Raw genomic sequence first — 20983 nt, forward strand, 5'->3', positions numbered from 1 at the left:
TATTCTAATAAAATATTCCATCATATTCCACGTCTTGTGCTCACAATCCCCTATAAAGACTAGAATACTGAACATGAATGAATGTGTCCAATGATCAGCACTGATGGTGGTGAAAATGAATAGAGATTGAAAAGCAATACAGTTCTTTTATATCTGTATTATTTTTACTGATCAGTCTCTTTCAATTTCCTTCTAAACTTTCTTTTACTTTCTTTTAATCCTTTTCATTTCGTTGAAGAATCTCTGTCAATGTTTGAGAATCTCTGTCACTGATGGGAGAGACAGCATTATCTATCTATCTATCTATCTATCTATCTATCTATCTATCTATCTTTATAAATAAAACTGCCTTAATATATGTAGTGTTTTATAGCAGTTTTAGGGATGGTATATTTTTGTCCCTAAGATGCTGAGAGGAAAGTTATTTTTTCCTTTGAATGTGACTCTACACAAAAAAAATTATCATTCAAAAGTATTAATGCTGTTCATGTTCTTTTCCATATGAAAAAGCCTGAATTATGCAAACAAATTTTTTAAAAGGTACAGTTCTAAAAATCAATGAATATTTGGTACTTATGATCAAGACAGTTGTTTGTTTGGAAAAAATAAATCATTAAAAGTCAAACAATATTCATAAATAAAATGTTTTTTAGCAGGTTTTCTCCCTAACATGGTAACAGTAGAGTATTATTTCTCTAATTTGGCACTACACAAAAACTGATAATGCATAAAAGTCAGTGCTGCCGCCAATCAATGGCTTATGTAAGGTTTTGTTAACCATAATAAATTCCGATCATCATAGAAAATAATGGTGTGTTTTTTTTTATTGTGGTATTACATTTTATTTAATTATTTTATAGTGACATAGCATGCTTAGCAGTTTTAAAACACCACATGTAAACATGCCAGATTCAAGCTAGAATGCTTATTTACATCTGTCGGCCCTAGGCAGGTAACAAACAAAGACAGACGCATCATTTTAAAAACTGGCATTAAAAGGGTTAAACTACTGAAAATGACTCAGGACTGATATTGATTAAAATCAGATAATTGAAAGTTAAAAATAAAATAATATGTATAAAAGTTTTAGTGGAGATGAGGGGACATGTTTGTTCCCAAGGATGCTGAATAATAATTATAATAATTATAATAACTATAATAATAATGATAATAATAATAATAATAATAATCATAATAATAATAACAATAATAATAATAATAATTAAATGCAATGTAGTAAAAAGTTAATCAGGGTTGTTCCTCTGTGTTCAGAGTGAATTATCAGCCTTTCATTTTGTAACCACTTGTCACCACTGGGTGGTGCTGCATACCCATAGCTTGCTTGACAGACCCAGATACTCTATTGGTAAAATTATCTTAACAGTAGTGGAAATATTAACTGTACATGTACACATGCTAATGTCTTGCAGTGTATCTGATAATATGAATGCACAACCAAAATTCACAAAAAATGTTATTATGGTAAAAACCATTAAGAAAATGTTTTATTCAGTTGAGACTTTCAACAGTTGTTCATGCATGTGGGCCTAGAGTATTCAACAAATGGGAACTTCACACCAAAATGTAAAATAAAGTTATCATTGTCACACAAAAACACAACAAGATACTGGCGTCATCAGTGTCGGTTTTGTATTCCCTCCATGTCTAAGAGAGGTGGTTGAACTTCTAGAGTAGGAGTACTCATTCGCTGTCATAGGTTTCTACATTGTCTGTCCTCTCTTGATACAGTGAAGCTCTGGAACCCCTGTCGGCTACCTGGTTCAGCAGAGAACATGCAATGTCCTGCTGTGTGTGGTGGACGGATCCTACTGGGTCATTTTGTCTGGGACTATTGACAGAGCTCAGGATGTGCCCTGTGCATATTGATGTGTGGACTCCTGAGGGGTTGAGAGAGCTGAAGGCAGTGTGATACTGAGGCTGACTGGTGGGGGTGATAGAGGAATGGATGGGTGTCTGGGACCTGGTCTGATTATGTGTAGGGTCAGAGGCTGTTTGAACACCCAGAGAAGGATGGGTGTAGCCAGAATTTACTGGGGAACATATGGGAAGAGTGTTGCTCATTGTGGGAACAGAGGCATTGTAGGCCGCATGTGGGGCCTGACAAACCACCGGGAAGCTACTGAAGGCAGAGCTGAGGCCCAACAGGGACGGACATCTTTGGCCATGTGAGTGGTTCATGTAAGGAGAGTTTGGAGTTGTTCTGGAGGTTTGGAAGGGGCTACACTGGCTCTGCAGCCTGTGAGCTGAGGCCGCTTCTCTGTCAGAGCAGCACAAGTGTAGACAGGATGGCATGCGGCTCGATGAGTGCAGCAAGGTGGGACTTCTAGCCTGGGAGGCCATCCCAGTGCAGCCCCACACGCTGCTGGTAGGGTGACTAATTGCTTCATGATGGAGGTGCAGTCCAGTGGCAATGTTTAAAGGGATGTGGGGCTGCCACTCACTGGAAGCAGTAACATTAGGACTGGGAGCCATCTGTATTCCACAGGAGTGTGAAGAGCCTGGAGAGGTGTAATGGAGCATGGCCATATGAGACTGTAGGTAATTCATTATGTCATGGAGCTCCTTGGCGAGGCTGGAGACATCTTGGTTCAAGTTATTCACCTAAAAAGCAGAAGTAATAGAAAGTTGTCTTGGGGCATATGTGAAGTTTAATGTTTTTATGTAGTTTATCAAAGATAAAAACAGAGATATACCTGAAAGGAAAAGATAAAAGTCTAGTTGTTGAGAACATACAGTCCACTATAAACATGCCAGATTTTTCATTAGGATCCATGTATTATTCTCTAAGAAATCAACAACAATTTTGAAAAATGCAACATTAAAGTGGGAAAAAAAATCCTGGACGCAGGATGAGTTCTTCCTTTATACCACATCCTCCCACCAAATGTCTTGCTTACAAACAGACAAATGGGCAGGAGTGATAACAAAACATCCTTGGTGGAGGTGATGAATTTCAAAAGAGCAGGGTCTGTTAATACTGTGCATTATCAGATGTGAAGAAGCAACATATATTTTATACAGTAAAAATTTTGTAATCTAAAAAATGAATGTGTTGATGAAGTGCATACAAGATAATGTAAGTTTTTCTGTTTTCATGTAATCATGTTTGTCTAATTTTGAGCTTACCTCTTTATTCAGCTTGCTTATGTTTTGTCTCACTTCCTCTGTTTCCAGAAGCAGGTTAGCACTCGCTTGTAACCGGTCTGAAAAAGCAAAAAAATGAGTTTGTACTTATATTAAATATCATAGTGTGTAGTTCACTTTTCAAGACTTTACCTGTTACATTCGTCTTGGCTTCACTCTGCTCAACATTAAACTGAAATGCGAAACTATTGTCCTCAATTCCATCCACGACCCTGAACAGACACAAATCAATGTTAAATCACTTTGAATAGATGCAAACTGAATATTGATTTATATTTGGATGTAGCAGGATGGCCAGGTTACCTGGGGCTAAGGTCCAGTGGACTAACACAAGGTAAGGATGGCATTAGCAGCTGGGCAGGCCGATGGTTCGAGTCTGTGTCAGTGGTAAGACTTGGCAAGGGAGAGAAAGAGAGCTCCTCTCTCTCTTTGTATGCCTGAGGAGAGGGGCTGCCTCTGCTGCCTTGGATGGGTGACCGACAGAGGTGGAGTGCGTTAATGTGGCGGAGCTCCTCCCCCAACATGGTGCTGAGACAGGGCTGATGGACGGGGCTGCCCATTCCCTGCAGCAGAGGCACTATTCTCTGCTGAGAGTGTCTCATACCATCCTCGTGTTCTGCATCATCTGCCTCAATGATAAACGGTAGCTTGTGGTCCACAGATACATGACTCTGAAGAGAGGGGGAAGTTGTGGAAATGATTTGAAGCTCCTGGAGTCAGTTTTTTCATGGGTAACACAACCATCATGTCACTGTACCACCAGGGCTTCAACATAAAGTATGGCATCACATTTACTGTTGACAAAATGAATCTCTAGTGTAAATTAGCAGATATTACCTTTCATCTCTATTCTCTTTATATCAGAATTCAAGTTACCCCGCAATGTTAAATTTCTGAAAAACAATCTCACTGGGGGCAACAGTAAGATGTCTCATACCTGGTGCATAATGAAGTGTGCACAAAAAACTAAATTAACAAGAAAGTCACTGGGTACAGCAGAACTCTGCCAAGGCCCAACAGTCCCCTAATGAAACTACATTCAAGTTCACTAGATCCAAATTCTTATTTGGTTCGGCACCAATTGCCCACTCATTAATAGTCTCCTTACATGTCAGATTTTTTCCCATCAAGATCCACTAATTATTCTTTGAAAAAATCAGTGCTTTCACTAAGTTTTGTGGAAATTGGTCCTGTAGTGTTGCGTAATCTTATAAACAAACAAACCAACCAACAAACAAACAAACCAACGTGAAAACATAACCTCCAGAGGTAACAAAGGTTGCAAAGACGTCTTTTCCTTTTATCATAAACTAGGGTCTTCAAGCGTCACACAGACTTGATTTCCTCTTGTAGAATCCTTTAGTTAGCTTATGCCCTTCCTTTTAGTTCTATATGTTGCCAGTATAGCTCATGTACCTGTGGCCTCTGTGCTGTGTCTTTCATTTGCTTTTTTCTCTTTTATCTCAGCTGTGTGCTGTTTTCAATATTAACCATAACAGGTTTTCAGTGAAGCAGACCGATGTCTTATGATGTGAACACAGTTCGTACTGAAACTGACTGCCAGATGTAACAGGATCAGATCAAAGCTGAAATAATAAGCTTAGTGAGGAACACATACCTGAGACAATCTGGGTGTCCATGGGAACCTTGCTACTCCCTGGAGATATAAATAATAAAAATAACAATTAATTACACCTTTATATTCTATATTTAGTAGTAAAGTAGCCAAAGGCATTTTTCAGTAGAGCAGGAACTATAAAATTGAATTCTGTCTCTCTATGCAGTATTCTCCACAAAACATCAGATGTCTTACATCAGTTTTGCTGCCCTCTCTCAAATTGTAGGTGAGGTTGTGGTGGATGTCAGAGCTGAAGCGGCTGCCGTACTCTGGGTACAGCCTGAGGACCTCCATCAAAGCCTTGACACTGATGTACTGCAAGTCGCAGTAGGTCAGTGCCTTCACATCTGCATTTGTCTTGATCACCTGGTCACGTTCCGGGAGATCAGCCCCGATAAGGTCACCTTTGCCTACAGAGATTGTGGGGTTAAGCGAAGGAGATACAACAAAGCCAAAGAAGCAAAAACAAGCAACAGAGGATATATCCCAAGTTTGCTTGCACACTGACCCAGAATGGCTATGACCATGCCGTCTTTCAGAACCTCCAGGGAACCCGAGCAGACGAAATAGTTGGCTTGTAGGGCATCTCCGTGGCGGATGAGGTATTCTCCTGGTGCACAGAAGGAGGTCTTGATGTGCAGGGAAAGGGAGCGCAGACACCCTCTGCTTGCTCGCTCAAACACAGGCAGCTGCAGGATGTCTTTGTTAAGATGCATGGCGATGTCAGCTCGCAGCTCGTCTGGGAAGTCATGCAGCAACTGAAACACAACACAGGAAAAAGAATGTGTCAAGTCTGTATACACCTTTGCAATGCTTCTGACAGTCCAACAGGTCCACTGAATACTTGAATACTTCCAATGCCCCTAAGCCCATGCACCAAAACAAAAACCATAGTGGTTTGATGCACTCGTGGGATGTGTCAAGCCGCTAAGTAAAAACAGACATGAGGTGTTAAAACCAACAAGTTCTCAGAAACCAGTCACAGTGTCTGCTACCTTCAACAGTGAATAAATTACCTACAGATGGCGATAGCGAGGGCGTTAATGAGTACTATCTATATATCAACTCCTACCCTTGTAATTACAGGGTACTTCTCCTAGATTGGTGCTGCTATTGTTACTGATGTGTCATCAACTTTAGAAAATGGAATAAGACTCCAGAGAATTTTTGAGATGACCCACATTTCAAGATTCTAGCACCCACACAAAAAGACATTACTGCAGCCCACGCAGTCATCAGCTCATATAGAGTTAAGTTACTTATTCAAAAAGTTATTAAACTTCCTATTTGGGCCAAAATATTTGTTTAAACCACACTACACTGCTACTTTCTGTCACTCACCTCATTGGCGTTGATGCCATTGTTGACTGACCAGGTGGCCTGAAAGTACTCCAGCATCCTCTGCTTCAGCTGCTGAGGTAACCGATGCACACGGATGAAGTCCTTCAGATCCTTCATTCGGGTGTGGTAGAGCGAGCGCCGCGAGTACATGCGCTGGATGATGGCTGTCACATTGCCGAAGACCACTGCATGCATCAGGGCTGCAGGTGGGAGAGAGAGCGGCTGACGTTTTGGTGTTCTCAGAACATTAAATTAATTTGGTGAATTTTTTCTGTGAACCCACCACCCATGAGCATGATGCAGATGGAGAAGACTTTCTCGGCATCCGTATTGGCACACACGTTGCCAAAACCGACACTTGTGAGGCTGCTGAGGGTGAAGTAGAGCGAGGCGATATAGGCACTCGGCATGGAGGGACCACCCATGGTGCTGTTGACGTATGGGGTCTCCAGACGCTTTCCTAACTCCTGAAGCCAGCCTGGTGGATGAGGTCAGAACATTGTTGGATCTTAGGTGACTAAGGTGAATAGGTGACTATTCTGACAGTTTAATATGAAGGTTGTACTTTCATATTGCAACTCCCTCTCTTCTCTCCCCTCTTTTTCACCCACTTCTCCCTTCTCTCCTCCATTTTCCTCTGCTCACCCCAACTGGTCGAGGCAGATGGCAGAGATTTTTTTTTTCTCCATCATTTTAGGGTCTCAACCTTACTATGTAGAGAGCCTTGAAATTTTGTATGTTATGATTTCAATCAATTAATCAATGAATTCATTTTAATTGGTTGCGAGATCCTCTGCCTTTAACCCTCAGTGAGAGTTATGAAAAATGTGCCACTACAATAGAAAAATTGAATGGAAACTAAATGTTTGTGTTTTAGAAATCTGCTTCAACAGATGACCATCTCTCCTTCGGTAGGTGATATAATGTGAAGTTTTATAACTCATCCTGGTGATGTAATGGTATTACTCAGTGACCTTTACTTCCTCTGCGTGGACAAGCTAGTTGTTGAAATGATGCTGCAGCTTTCAGGCATTCAAGCATGACAAGAGCTGTGCAGAACTAGCCCACTGGGGAGGCATTAAAAAAGGTTGTGCAATGCCAGACAAGTGAGGAACAACATTACACTCTTGAATATTTTTTTGTGAGACCTATCAAACACAAACATACACATGCGCTTACCTATGTCCCAGGTAACGGGGTCACTACTCTCTATCTCTTTGCGTCCGATGACGTACCAGACACAAGCCATCCAGTGAGCCAGCAGAGCAAACACAGACATGAGCAGGGTCAGGACCACGGCGCTGTACTGAGAGTAGCGATCCAATTTCTGCAAGAGGCGCAGCAGGCGCAGCAGACGGACCGTCTTCAACAAATGCACAAGCGAGGTCTAAAGTTGAGGAGAGGGAAAACAGGAAATATAAGCTGGATCAGATTAATCAAAGTCCCTTGATCTATTGATCACACAGGGGGGTTGAATATCTTTGAATATCTTCTGCAGTCTTTTAGGACACATTTGCAGTCTGAATGCTAAACTGTATAAAAGCATGCTTGGCATTCATAGAACTAATGTGAATATTTTCAAAAAAAGATTTCTACATTCCATAGCAGGTGTTTTACTTCCCACCTTTTTCTGAATTAATTTGATAATAGAATATTTCAATTTCGAAGAAACAGTGCCTTTAGTATATGGTTCAATATAGTCTTAAGATCCATACGTTTGGGACATGAGGCCCTAAAAATGTCGGAGTTGAAGAAAACTGAAAAAATTAGCAGACGGAAGTGGAAACTTGTGCTGCAGAGATGGTCATTAATACAGAAATCTCTTAAAATTATATATTATATAAATTATACCCTTCACTCTTTATGTTTTGGAAACTGAGTGGAAAACAGTATCCAGATACAAATTTGGGGCTTTCATTATAGACAACACCATACACCAAACTTTTAAGAAGTTCTGGATTATCGGGTTATTGTTCTCATAGAGGTCTTTTGAATTTTTGTTGTGCTATTAGGGAGAGCTGGGAGGCATGACTGCTTGCAGGAGGGCTGATCAACCTGTCATCAAGCAGGCATTTCTTCCAGGTTGCTACCATGGGGGGCAACCACACCGTAAAGGAAAAAATGTGCAAATGACCAGCTTGATAATACCATTTAAACTGGGGAAGTGTTAAGTTACTTATTGACTTATTTATCACCCTCGCTCCTTCCTTTACTTAAATGCTTTCCATAAATTCCATGTACTTATACTAGAACATATGAAGCAAGATAGTCTAACTTCTTAAAGTAGGATTGAAGGATGCTCACATGGGATTTAATGAAAAATGAATAGAAACCAAGTCAATGTTACCATCTTAATGGCATTAATACATCTCACTGTTGAAATAGGCAACGTTTTTCAGTATTTATTAATATAACATATGGTGTGACCCAACCTCACATCTAACTAAAATTTGGTATCTTTCAATAGCATCTATGTGAGTCTAGTTTATTGTAAATAATAGCATTAGTTTTTTTCAACCAGAGTCAGAGAGATGTCTTTATGAGTCAGCTGAGGCCTCTGGCAAAGTAGGACTAATCCACAGGAAGTACCAGTGTTCCTCTTAGAGGATAAAACTAAAGCGGGAAAGCTCAGTGAAGTGAATGTGGATAATCACCTCCAGTCCACTGCTCTGAAGGAACGACACAAAAACAACGCTAGTCTTAAAGTTTGTGCATTTAAAGAGACAGAAAGTTATAAAACCTGGGGGCAGACAGTGGTGCCGCTCATCTTACCACAGTGATGTTGAAAGCATAGAGGAGGTCGAAGGGCAAAGCTGCAATCAGATCCACGAAGAACCAGGTGGTGCAGTAATGGAGGTAGATGGATCGGGCGTCGTACACCACCTGACCTGACTGACTCACGTAAGTGGTGCGGAAATTCAGGATAATATCTGAGGGTCAACAGAAGCACAAAGTAATACATAAAAAAATTATAAATTCAGGATTGTAAGACACATTTATCAAAAAATGGACATTGGCATGTTCGTGGACGATCTTTTCACAGCACGTTTGAGATGTGAAACTTTGATGAAAGAACTCTGGAACTAATAACTGTTTTTTTCCTCTCTGGGTTTATTTAACATAAAATCTCTAAACAATTACACTCTCAGTGTTTAGATTGTACCACAACTAAACATAATATTATACTTGGATGGATAATTGTTGGGTTTAGTAAGACTATTAATAAAAGGGGGCCCTGTACATATTTTAAACCACTCCATCCATAAACAATATAAAATGTTAATACTAAACTGTTAAAATTAGTTTTAATATTGCAGTATAGTCTGTTTTACAAGTTTTCATAATTTGAGAACAAAGAATAAAGGGAGACCCAGGAGAAACACTATTGCGCTGTTAACAGCTAAGGCAAGTCTATACCAGCTCGACATTAATGACTAGACAACACAGTTGATTGAGGGTTGACATTATGGAAATTTCTTTTTACCTGTTTGTGCAAATTAGTATAAGGAGAATTGCAATACTATGGTAATTTACATGATACATGCTTGGCACTATATTTTTACTTGGAGAGATTTATTTCTTGCAGCAAGGCTCAATGGAGAGAGTGTTTAAATGAAACTGGTTCAGGGACAGGCCTTTAATATTGAGCAATGCTTAAATTTAAAAACTTTTTTTTTTACTTGATTTAATCAAACAAGGACAATACACACAAAAACATTAGTCTCAAAATGAGAAGAGATCATTTATCCCTGATTTATCTCTCAGCTAATTTCCATCTGCAGCCCTTGGGCAGATACACACTAAATCTAAAACGCACCATATACAAAAGCATTGATTTACATACAACACCATCAAAGACTCTATCACACAAACAGTTATACAAACAAATCTATGATAACACATCGACATATACCAGCACATTCATTCAAAATTTAGGACAAATTCAACACAATTAAAAATCTGAATCAGATTAATGTTGGCATGACTTATTCCTAAAAATCTTTTTTTTTACTCCACAGGGAAAAGAGTGAAAGTCTGTAAACTCAGCTGGAAGCATATTCCAATGTTAGATTGCCATTTTATATTTGATATCTCCAATGAGATTTGCAGGAAAATTATTCACTTTCACAAAAAGTAAGTAAATGAAAGAGTGAGTGCCAGCATGTGATACCAGGTGAGCTAATTTTGAAAACATTTATCACTGACTGTCTGTCTGTCCCCAAACGTGTTGAGAGAGAGAGAGAGAGTGTGAGAGAGGGAGAGAGAGAGAGAGAAGTCAGAGAACCTCACAACAGATGTGCTATCACACTTCCTTTAGAGGAAAGGTGGAACAAAGTGAGAGAAATCTCATTATGATTCGTAACCTGGGGCAACAGAGACGCCCTGAGTGGGCGAGGAAAGGTAGGGGGTTCATGTGGAAGCTATTGCCAGGGTAACCACTGCAGCTGCACTGGAAAATACAGTTCTTGATTTAAACACGGCATTGTTATCGCTTCATAATGCCGCTCAAGATGCTTTACCACAAAGGTCTGCTCGTACACAGCATGTGATCACTGTAAAAGATCAAATATAGTGGTTCAATCTACCAATTATCCCAGTGAAAGAATTTAGACTACAATTGCCATGTATCAGGAGTTACGTGCTTGTTTATTGGAAGTTTGAATTTTGTCAAAAAATATTTAAAATTAATGATATTATTTTCAAGGACCAAAAACTGATGATTGCAATAGTTTTATCAAATATAAATGCATCATTACCAAGTATGAAGAGCACCTCCACGGCTATGTCACTGCCTTTAGTGCTGTGATTGCCGAGCGAGTGATGGTCGCTGCCCTCGTCGTGACTGGCAAAGCAGACGTCGTAAGGCACAGTGACAGCAACGTAGAAGGTCGCCAGTAGAATGAGCCAATCCCACAGGGCCTTGGAGATGCTATAGTGCAGCAGGATGAAACGTGACTTCTTCACGGCCGCAACTTTGTACTCAGGTAGAGACGGCTTCTGGAACACACTCTGAAAGGACCAAAGGAAAATTAAATCTGTGGAAGGTGGAAGTCATTAGGTCAAAATGTATAATCTGGCTCTCATTGACATCCTGTTGTGGTGGGAATGGAGTGGTCTCAGTTGGAGAGAGGAAGCTTGTTTGATGAACTCAGGCTCAAGAACCTGAAGTCCCAGCATTATGTTTATGGCCACCTTAAACCCCGAGAAATAATGAATCCTTTGGATAAATGAAACCAAATCTGAAAATGAAACAGGATGAGAAAATAAATTTTCCCCGCAGTGCCTTTTGAGGCAGTGTCTAGATACAGTAATAAGCTCAGCACGAAGCACTGAGGGAGGCTGGTAAAGCAGCCAGTGATTATCTATTTTCATTAATCTTAGAAGATTTGTAATCAATTTTGAATATACTTGAATAAGGAAATTATAGGCACCAGTGGTTTAAAGATGTATAAAATAAGTGTGTGTGTGTGGTGTGAAAGAGAGTTTGAGCTTTTTGAATGTCTTGTGTTAGTAACATTAAAAACATAATTATGGAACAAAAATGTGAGGTTAACACTCACCATATACCAACAATGGGGTTTAACAAAGTACATTTACTTTATTAATATCAGTTAATTTTCCCTTTTACTTTACTACGTATATTAGGAAATATGTGTACTTTTAATTCACCAAAAATTGCAAAGGATTGTGTTACATGTTCACTTTGTTTTTCAATTTTCTAAAGAAGTCAATAATTAGAGGAGAATTGGTCCAATGATCCAATCAGAGCGGGCAGGAAACACTAGATCCCGCCTCTTTTAACGAGAGCAAGTGCACGTGCAGCAGCAGCAGCAGATTCAACCATAATGACGTAGACCATTGCATTAGGGAAAAGGCTACAGTACTTTTACCTTTCAAACTTTAAGTATATTTAAAAGCAAGTACTTCCTTACTTTTCTCAAGTAGAAAAGTTAATGTGGCACCTTTGCTTTTACTTGAGTACATTTTGGTTTTCTATTTAATGTACTTTTATATAAAGCTAGGGTTGGTACGCCAGGAAAAACTAGCAGGCTCCCCTTTGAAAATGTGCAACTGATACATCCCGCCCCCCACCCATCGACCCTCTCGCCCGCAAAACACATGAACATGCACGGTCTGACAACTGCTAGAAGCCGACTTTTCCGTGACTCGCTGGCTAACTTGTGACTATTGTCTCTGCTTCAGTCTCTCAGGCAGTACTGCCAGCCAATGATTTCATGTTGTCGTGTTTATTATAGTCCTGCGAGGGCCATAGACAACAACCTTTTTCTTTTTTCTTTATTTAATGGTGCCTTGGGACTTGGGGAGAAGTTCAAAAAATGAGATAAAAAGTGTTTCAGAAACAACTTAACTTAACAACCATACCTTTAAGTAAAGTATTTACGTACTTGGTAAATTAAATAAAACCTGGCTTCAAAGCATATCAGGAAACTAAATGAAAACAACATGTCCTTAGAAACAATTATAGAATTAATGGTCATTTGCAAATACTATTTAAAGAAAAGCACCCACACATCCCTCTGTAAGAATGAACAATGAAATATTGAGACTGACATGTATATTGTAGACTTAATTATGTTGACGCTAAGGTTTGCACTCACATCAGTCAGTTTCCTATTGCCCCTCTTGGTGAGGTGGTGCAGAATGGTCCGTCCCCTCTCCCGAGCTTGGGAAAAGTGAGATTGGTTGCTTTTCCTGCTTTGGTAAGCAGCCTCTGACGTACCTATGAGCGAAGCCATAATAGCCACAGATTAAATGTAAATTGAGAAATATTCCACTTAGCTTTGAACTATTAAAAAAACAAGCAGCGGCAGCATAACATTTAAAAGTTGAAGTAGTCTTAATTAAAATGGGACTGTTAACTTCACAAAACCAGGTGTCACCTTCTCCTTGGCCGTAGTGATAGCTTTTCCCATGCGATTCAGTGACGTCTTTGAAGGATAACAGGAACAGCACCACCTCACTTTTCTCATTTTTAATTGGAACAATATCCAGGAGGCACCAAAATGGGTTTCCTAAGAATATTAAAGAAGTTATTAATGTGCGTATCCATAAATACATTTAATCTACAGTTTATACCCCAAAATGATGATTGCATTCCTATTGATTCTGGAGTAACATTGTTTTCTATTTTTCTTGCACTCCCTGCTTATCGTCTGTATGAAGACCAGGGACATGACTGAAAACACCACAAACAAACACTCTTCAGGTCAGGTTAAGAATACATTTTGAATAATTAAAGTCTGTGTTTCAGAATGCATGACCATGGTAAAACAGATGAGTCCTCACCATTTTTCCGGTAGAAGCAGACTTCTCCCTGGTACTCCCGCTGTCCCTCCAGAGCTTTGTCCAGTTGTTGGATTGCACTTTCATTGGTCTCAACCCCGTGGAGGAAGCTGCAGGTACAGGTTTTCTGCATTACCTCACTCCGAACAAAGCCGGTCAGCTCGCAAAACCCATCAGAGCAGTACACAATGGGGTAACCATGGCGACCCTGAGCATTTCCCAGTAGAAAGTTACTGTCTGCAAGAAAAATATAAAACAGGGATGGAGGTAAAGCGGATGATTTATATAACTGAGGAAAGGTTTTGTCTTCGATCTTGTTCATGGTCTTGGCCTAATAATTATTCCTGGTCTTATCTTTTCCTTGGTCTTGGGTTCATCTTTTACATGTCCTTGTCTTGGCCTTGTCTTGGTCTTGACTTGGTCTCGTCTTGGTCTCGACTTGGTTTTGTCTTGTCCTTGGTCTTGTCTTGTCTCTTTTTGGTCTTGTCTCTTTTTTCTCTTGTCTTGCCTCTACATTGTATTGTCTTGGTCCTCTCCTGTCTCTTCTTGGAGTTGTCTTGTCTCCTCTTGGTCTTGTCTCTTCATGGTCTTAACTTGTTTTTTTCTTGTCCTTGGTCTCGTCTTGTCTCTTTTTGGTCTTGTCTTGTCTCTTCTTGGTGTTGTCTTGTCTCTATTTGGTCATGTCTCTTCATGGTCTTGACTTGGTTTTGTCTTGTCCTTGGTCTTGTCTTGCCTCTTCATGGTCTTGTCTTGGTCTTGTATTGTTTCTTCTTGGTCCTCTCTTGTCTCTTCTTGGTTTTGTCTAAAAAATTTGGATAACTCGAAGTCAATCTAATTCAAACACATGCCAGAAGAAAAGTTGTTCTACACAAGTTTCATTATAAAAACAATTTATTTGTGATAGCTTTATATTGAAAATAGTTTTGGACAATTATTTGGAAAGTCAAAAGGCTGATACTTAAGATTAAGGTTGCTTCTTTTCACAATGCCCACCATAAATAAAATAATTGCATTTTTCTCTCTAACACAGCTTCCGAGTGCAGTTGACTTAAAATGTTAATGTGTAGTGTTTATATAACAGTGCAAGAGAGTTTCTAGGTCTAAAGAATTATTTTAATGGGTGGAGGTGAAGAATCCATTCAGTCAAATTCAATTCAATTCAATTCAATCTTATTTGTATAGCGCCAAATCATAATATACATTATCTCAAGGCACTTTGCATAGAAGGTCAGGACCTTAAAATTAAAATATAAAGAAACCCAACAGTTCCCACAATGAGCAAGCACGTTGGCGACTGTGGAGAGGAAAAACTCCCTCATTAACAGGGAGAAACCTCTAGCAGAACCAGACTCAATGCGGGCGATCATCTGCCTCGACCGGTTTGGGTGAGCAAAGAAAACGGGGGGAAGGAGATGAGAGAGGGGTTTGAAAAGAGGGGAGAGAAGAGAGAGGGATAGTGGGGAGGGGGAAGTAGGTGAGAGAAAGACCGGGGACACTTGGGCGCCATCAGGTATCAGATCTGACTAGTTAAAAATGGAACAACAGTGTAAAGACTATTAATTCTTAAATATAAATTCTTAACAGTGAAATCCTTTGGGCAATAAACAACACAGTCAATATTATTGCTAACTCCTGGAACACTGAGGAGTCATTTTAGGGCAGGATGTGTAGGTGGTAAAAGAATAATCATAAAACCCTGCATTTAAAGAAAGCATTTATTCAAACTGAGGCATAATGTACAATTCAGTATAATACAGAATAATCAAAAAGCAACACGAGGATGGCTGTAAGAGATGTGAATAGAGAGAACCTACCTCTGTCATGTACTATGAGAACTATTAGAGTTCAGAGAACAGATTGATGTACATGTATTTTATCTATTGAAGCTAGACATATTCTATTGTGAGCCACAGGGTCCTCTTGACAAGCTGCTGTGTATCAAAAAGAGAATGCATAGAGCAGAGAAATAAAGTTCATCTTCTTTCCCATTTTTAAACTTCCTTATGTGCTGCAGAGTGATGTGTAAAAATAATAAATGATACAGGTCCACTCCCCTTCTTGTCGACTGTGAAGAGAAATAATGATTTCACCATCCTTTGCTCACTAATTCACTTCACAAGGGAGAGGTCCCGTCCACTGAGCGGTGTTTCCTTTCACTTATTCATTCTGTTGATCATTGAGCACAAGCAAATGTCAAACTAAAATATTTGTTTAAACATACCGCACAACACTACAATGATGATGTTTTAGGTGAGAGGACAATGCTGGACATCTGTGCTGTGGCGAGTTTTAATAAGTGATGCTTTGTGCTCCCTCCAAAGCTCAGAGAGTAAACACAGACTGATGTTTGGTTCAGATGCACGCAGCTATAGTCTCACCTGATGTGTTTTAATTGTTCCTGAGGCAAAAAAAAATGCAATTAGAGACGTGCAGATGTATAATTCCTGATATGTGTACAGTAAATCTCACAAGAAACTAAATGAGATCTTTCCATGCTTGTGTTGCCATAGCAATTTGCAGAGAATAGATGGCAGTGCTGCAGTTTGCATCTGCGAGGTTACCAAGATACCGTGTCCCCTGAAACACAGATGTATCCAGTGAAGGATCGGCATAGCTGCAGATACAGTGGACGATTCGGTAAAGATAAAATAACTCGTCAGTCTCTGAGCCCCCTGTGCTGATTTATCTTCAATATAAACTGTTCAGACTCATCAGGTTTACCATGGAAATCAAGCAGATTATTGTCAAGTGTAATCCTCAGGAAAGAAGTTAAATCTTGGTTGAATCAAACTCTTCTGCTTCAAGAGACTCAAGATTCTTTATTGTTTGAAAGTTGCTGCGTTGGCACTCCCTGAACTCTGGAAAATGGTTTAGAAATATAAAAAAATTGTAGGAATATAATGAAAATACATATAAAAGTGTAGCAACTTAAAGGGTATAGATGATTATATATACAAATAAAGTATTATTCGGTCGCGTTGACAGGTACCGAAGTCTGACTGGCAGTGAAACTCCAGTGATTTCTTGTCAAGAAAGGTTCATGTCGAGGATTAGAAAATGAGGCGCAGATGAGGTGGGTAATTACAGGAGGATTGTAATTTCTTATCATTGCTTCTTCTGCTCTATTTGTTGATAACCTGCATGCATTAGCTTCCTTTAGGTTAAATTGCAATCACTGTAAAGCAATGATCATCCGCCAATTATTGACTACAGAAGTGTGAAGAGGAGAAACGTGCTATTCAAACACTTAGCCGAGCAATTAGCAGAAGAGACTGTGGACAGAAAAAAAAGCGTTCTATGCCTGCTACTGTACAATTATGACAGTAAAGCAATTTCATATCTAGATTTATGATTCATTTGACCCTGATGTCTACAGAATGCAAATATTATTCGTCGTTAATTACCTATATTTGAAGGTGGTGATTGATTATATGAATAGACATGTCTCGGATTTCAAAGAGGATGACTGAGCAGGACCCCTGACGATATTTGATTGCCCCTCTGCATAATTTATCTCAATTAATTTTCCATCTCACATGTCAGGGTCATGTGAATATCAGCTCCATTCCCCTGAGCCCAGCCTCGGTTCACAGTCAAACCGGGGGGCATTTGTACAGTATTTATTATCTCTTCAGAGACATGAGTTGAAATAAGAGTTTCAGCAGCTACCCCCTCGTCCTCAAAAGAGACGCTGTCACACAGAAAAAGCTTTCGATTCCACTGAGACACATTTGAGGCAGTCCTCAGACTAGAATCGTGCTCCAAGGCCACATCTTGTCAGTTAGAGGCTTCACTTCCCACTCAGCTACTCAGTCAATCGGTTCATTTGCAAATCTGATACTGAGGTACTGGGTGTTGTGTGTGTATGTGTGTGCAGGTCAAAGAGTGTATGAAAGGGCAGGATGATGTGAAAAAGGGGACTGGAGGATGCATCTGTGTGATGGGGGAGGACCAGACGGAGATAGTGTCATCGCAGTGAACTTGTGGATTTGCTAACGTGTGATGTGAAGGACAGTCTGACCCATTCACAGTCTTTCACATTATGTTCTAGTGTCTGTTGATGATTTTTAATTCTCTATGGATCAATAATGGGACTAGCAGAGCAGGAACCAACCAAACAATTGCCCACAATGGATGGGACATCATTGTCTAAGCTTGAAAATAAACATCCACACTCTGCATTTTAATGATGCGAAAGCAAACACCAGCAAACTCATGTGCATAAGTGAGTGGTGATGTGTTCCAGGTGCAAAAAGGATGTGAGGGGGATGAAATACTTTATAAACCACCACTAGTTATGGTCTCCATGTGGTAGCTAAAATAACTGACAAGATATTAATTTCTGTCTCAGGGTTTGAAACACATAATGTTTTAGATGTGTAAAACAACATTTAAGTTAGAACTCAATGAATGTAAAAAATAAAGGAATAAAATAAAGAATAAAAGTTCAAAAAAGTATAATTTTGTCAGTGAAGCGATGTCATCAGCCGTAATGTTTCTGCTGATTGCAGATTATTAAGTTATTTTTCTAACTATCAACATAATTCCACAATCCCATCAATTATTTTCAAAAGACCTGTTAAATTAAAGATATAATGTGTCCGCTGAGATATCAAACATTCAGTAGCATCAATAAGCCAATTTTCACCAAAATATCTCCTTAGCCTTATTTGCATTTGTCTCCAATGTTATTGCACCTGTCCTGCGACATTTACACTCAAAAGAGCAAAAAATGATTGGCAAAGAAAATGTAAAGGTGGGGTCGGGGTAAATGCGAACATATATCACAATTGTCTGTCTGTGCCGTGACAACAGAGCCCTGAATTATGTACAGCTTCACACTGAAAAGAATATGATGAGCGCTAGATACACAGTTTTGTTGAAGGATTTCCTTTAGCACAGACAGCAAAGTACAAGAAGCACCTCGACTGTGTGATGCATACATTTCAGCGTTGAATAATCCTCACAAGCAACACAATGGCTCAACCAGCAGCTCCTCAGCTTTGCACTGTCCTCCTTTTCAAGCTCTGGTTTGCTGTCGTGACTCGCAGCATTATAATTGGATGTCACCACTGTTGGACACATTTGTTGAAAGCAATGTTTTTCAGTGTCAGTCACGACATTAAAGTGGATTAAATAAATACCACAAGCTATGTTACCTTGATGATAGAGGCATAACTGTTAGAATTGCATCCTCAGAAAAGATTTGCAAGCAACACAGTTTTCATTTTTTAATGTAGGTGTCCCCAGAGAAAAGTTAGACACACTGATTGCAGCATAGTGATACAGTATTCCAAAAGAAGTCCAAGGTTTACATTTACAAGTAATGAAAGGCATTCTGAGATAGAATTTTCTTGTTAACGTCACTGAATAAAGAGTTATTATAGAAAGATCCAAAATATACTTACGCGTGCCATCAAAATGGTTCGCAATGCTTTCCAGGAAGGTGTTTTGTGGAGCGAGGAGGCCCTTCATCACAGGCATCTTGGGCTAAGAGTCAGTAGTTTCCAGTAGTTTGTCAGCATTACCCAAAGAGAACCACAGTGGCTCTTCTGTGAGGTTCTATCGGAGTGTGTGAGTGCAGTGTGTTCTTTCCATCCTATGCGGTTGAAAGGAGACCACTGACATCTTTTTGTTGTTGCAGGACTTCTCTTCAAAGCTTCTCTCTCAGTATTGATTCAGGAACTTTCAGGTTCAGCTGCACATCGCTCTGCTCTCGGCTCTGCTCCCGGCTCTGCTCCCAGTGTCACAGCCTCAGCTTCTCTTCAGACAGTCTAACTCCACTCACCATGGTTCCTGCCATCCCTGACTCCCCTTCCTCTCTCTCTCTCTCCGTCCCTCCCTCTTCCTCTTCCACACACTGTCAATATATTAGTCCTCCTACTTCTCACTCCCAAGAGAAGTTGCTAGAAATCACTTTCTTTATCTCTCTCCTCTCGCTCTGCCTCTCCACTGTGCCTATTCTGGAAATCAGTTTTGGCAGTTACAAAATGCTTGAGATTACAGATGGTTGTTGTGGATATTCTGGAACATGAGAGGACAAGAAGAGGATTACACTTATTTGGTGTCTGTATTGAGCTTTTGTTTTTGTTGCTCACCATTCTATGGACACATGGAGGTCAGAGGTCACAGCTCCGGATGGTTCACTGTCTGGCTCTAAGATGCTACAATGGAGGATCTATCAGGCGGTGATCTGAATCACCCGAAGCTGTATCACGTTGTCTTTGCAACATGTACATGAACAAGCACCCTATATACACACATAGTTGCTGCTTTATAGTACAAGCCAATGCATTTTAGAACATACCCATGTTCTTTGTATAGTGGGTCTTCATATAGTCAAGCTGCTGTGGATAATCACTAACCCAGTGAGACCTGACATTTCATTATTGCCTACCTTCATATCCATGAAAAGGTCACAAAGCAATACAGCCAATTAAAATGGCTTATGTTGGCTTATAATATTGAAAGGTATTTTTATATGGGCCAATATATACATATATCCATTCAATAGATTGAAATCATCTTTTATAAACCACACAAGCAGGAAACGAATTGTGGTGTAAGAGCAGCATTTGTTCTTTAATGTTTCCCTCTTTTTTCTCTGTGGTTTCTCCACCATGTGTCAAATTAGAGGACCAGTTTCAGGTGCCAAATGATTGACTAATCACACAGCTGCTTGCCCCCGCTCTGTGTGCACTGCAATTACAAACACTATAAAGTGGTGAAACTGAAGAAAAGGCAAATTAATGAAATGTCCCCATAAGTAACTTACAGACCTGTATATATGTATGTTTGTGTGCATAATGTAGACGATCTGTGTTTGCTAAGGTTAAGAGTACGATGATAAATGTCTCCAATGGCAACAGCAATCCCACACACAGAAATTACTCAGGAAGTCAAAGAAGGTGTTGGTGTTGAATACTGATACAGTGATCGGATCAGTTTTTTATGTCAGAATGAAGACAGGAAATATGGTTATTTTTATTATCCACACACTTTGCACAAGTAGAGGCAAGAGGAACAGAAGCTGGTGTCCCTGAGTGAACAGGAAATCTGAATACATCCAATAGGGATAGTTGACCCAGGAATGAAAATTGAGTGAAGTGTTGAGTTGCTTAGAAATAACTTGGGGGGGAAAGAAATGAATAGTTGCAAGATGATGCGGCTTTCTGGTTTCCAAAGTGCTACATATTGAGCCCTGCAAATTATCCATAGACATATAACAAATATAATTGTTCGTCACTCATCTTGGTCAAAAAATATGCTAGTGAAACATTTTTAATTCGTGCAGTGTTATACTGGATCAGAGACTCATATCTTCATCAAGGTAAACCAAAGTTACAGTAGACACCAATGCTTTGAGTCATCCTGTTGGATAATTACATTATTTAATGACATCGCCTCTATATTTATTCTCTTTTAAAAGCATCAGCACCATCTTGTGGCGCTCTTCTTTCCTGCACTTTGTTGTGCTTCTTAGTGCATATTATGAAAAAAGTCAGTGTTTTTTTTCTCCCAGTGTCATAGTATTTGAAACAAAACAATATATCA

General features: G+C 39.6%; 1 protein-coding gene across 1 annotated transcript; it reads right to left on the reverse strand.

The window, feature by feature from the left end:
* Positions 1-1470: 1470 nt before the first annotated feature.
* kcnh4a (potassium voltage-gated channel, subfamily H (eag-related), member 4a) lies at positions 1471-20126 on the reverse strand. The gene is made up of 16 exons (XM_020094252.2): positions 18838-20126; positions 13433-13666; positions 13027-13158; positions 12745-12866; positions 10882-11134; positions 8897-9054; positions 7304-7511; positions 6408-6602; positions 6125-6324; positions 5292-5541; positions 4979-5193; positions 4784-4822; positions 3469-3836; positions 3298-3377; positions 3148-3224; positions 1471-2622 (listed from the first exon to the last, which is right to left on the reverse strand). The coding sequence occupies exons 1-16, from the start codon at positions 18911-18913 to the stop codon at positions 1702-1704; spliced, it is 3528 nt and encodes a 1175-aa protein (XP_019949811.2). The 5' UTR covers positions 18914-20126; the 3' UTR covers positions 1471-1701.
* Positions 20127-20983: the final 857 nt, after the last annotated feature.

The sequence above is a fragment of the Paralichthys olivaceus genome, chromosome 5 (genome assembly GCF_024713975.1).
Source record: "Paralichthys olivaceus isolate ysfri-2021 chromosome 5, ASM2471397v2, whole genome shotgun sequence".
Classification (NCBI taxonomy): Eukaryota; Metazoa; Chordata; class Actinopteri; order Pleuronectiformes; family Paralichthyidae; genus Paralichthys; species Paralichthys olivaceus.

What these genes read in the sequence shown, in the direction of transcription:
- kcnh4a (XM_020094252.2), bottom strand. Translation starts at nt 18,913, where the DNA reads ATGCCTGTGATGAAGGGCCTCCTCGCTCCACAAAACACCTTCCTGGAA. An exon ending in CTGCTTCTACCGGAAAAATG is followed by an intron (nt 13,159 to 13,432) that starts GTGAGGACTCAT and finishes TAATATTCTTAG; the next exon opens with GAAACCCATTTTGGTGCCTC. An exon ending in GCAATAGGAAACTGACTGAT is followed by an intron (nt 11,135 to 12,744) that starts GTGAGTGCAAAC and finishes TGGTCCTTTCAG; the next exon opens with AGTGTGTTCCAGAAGCCGTC.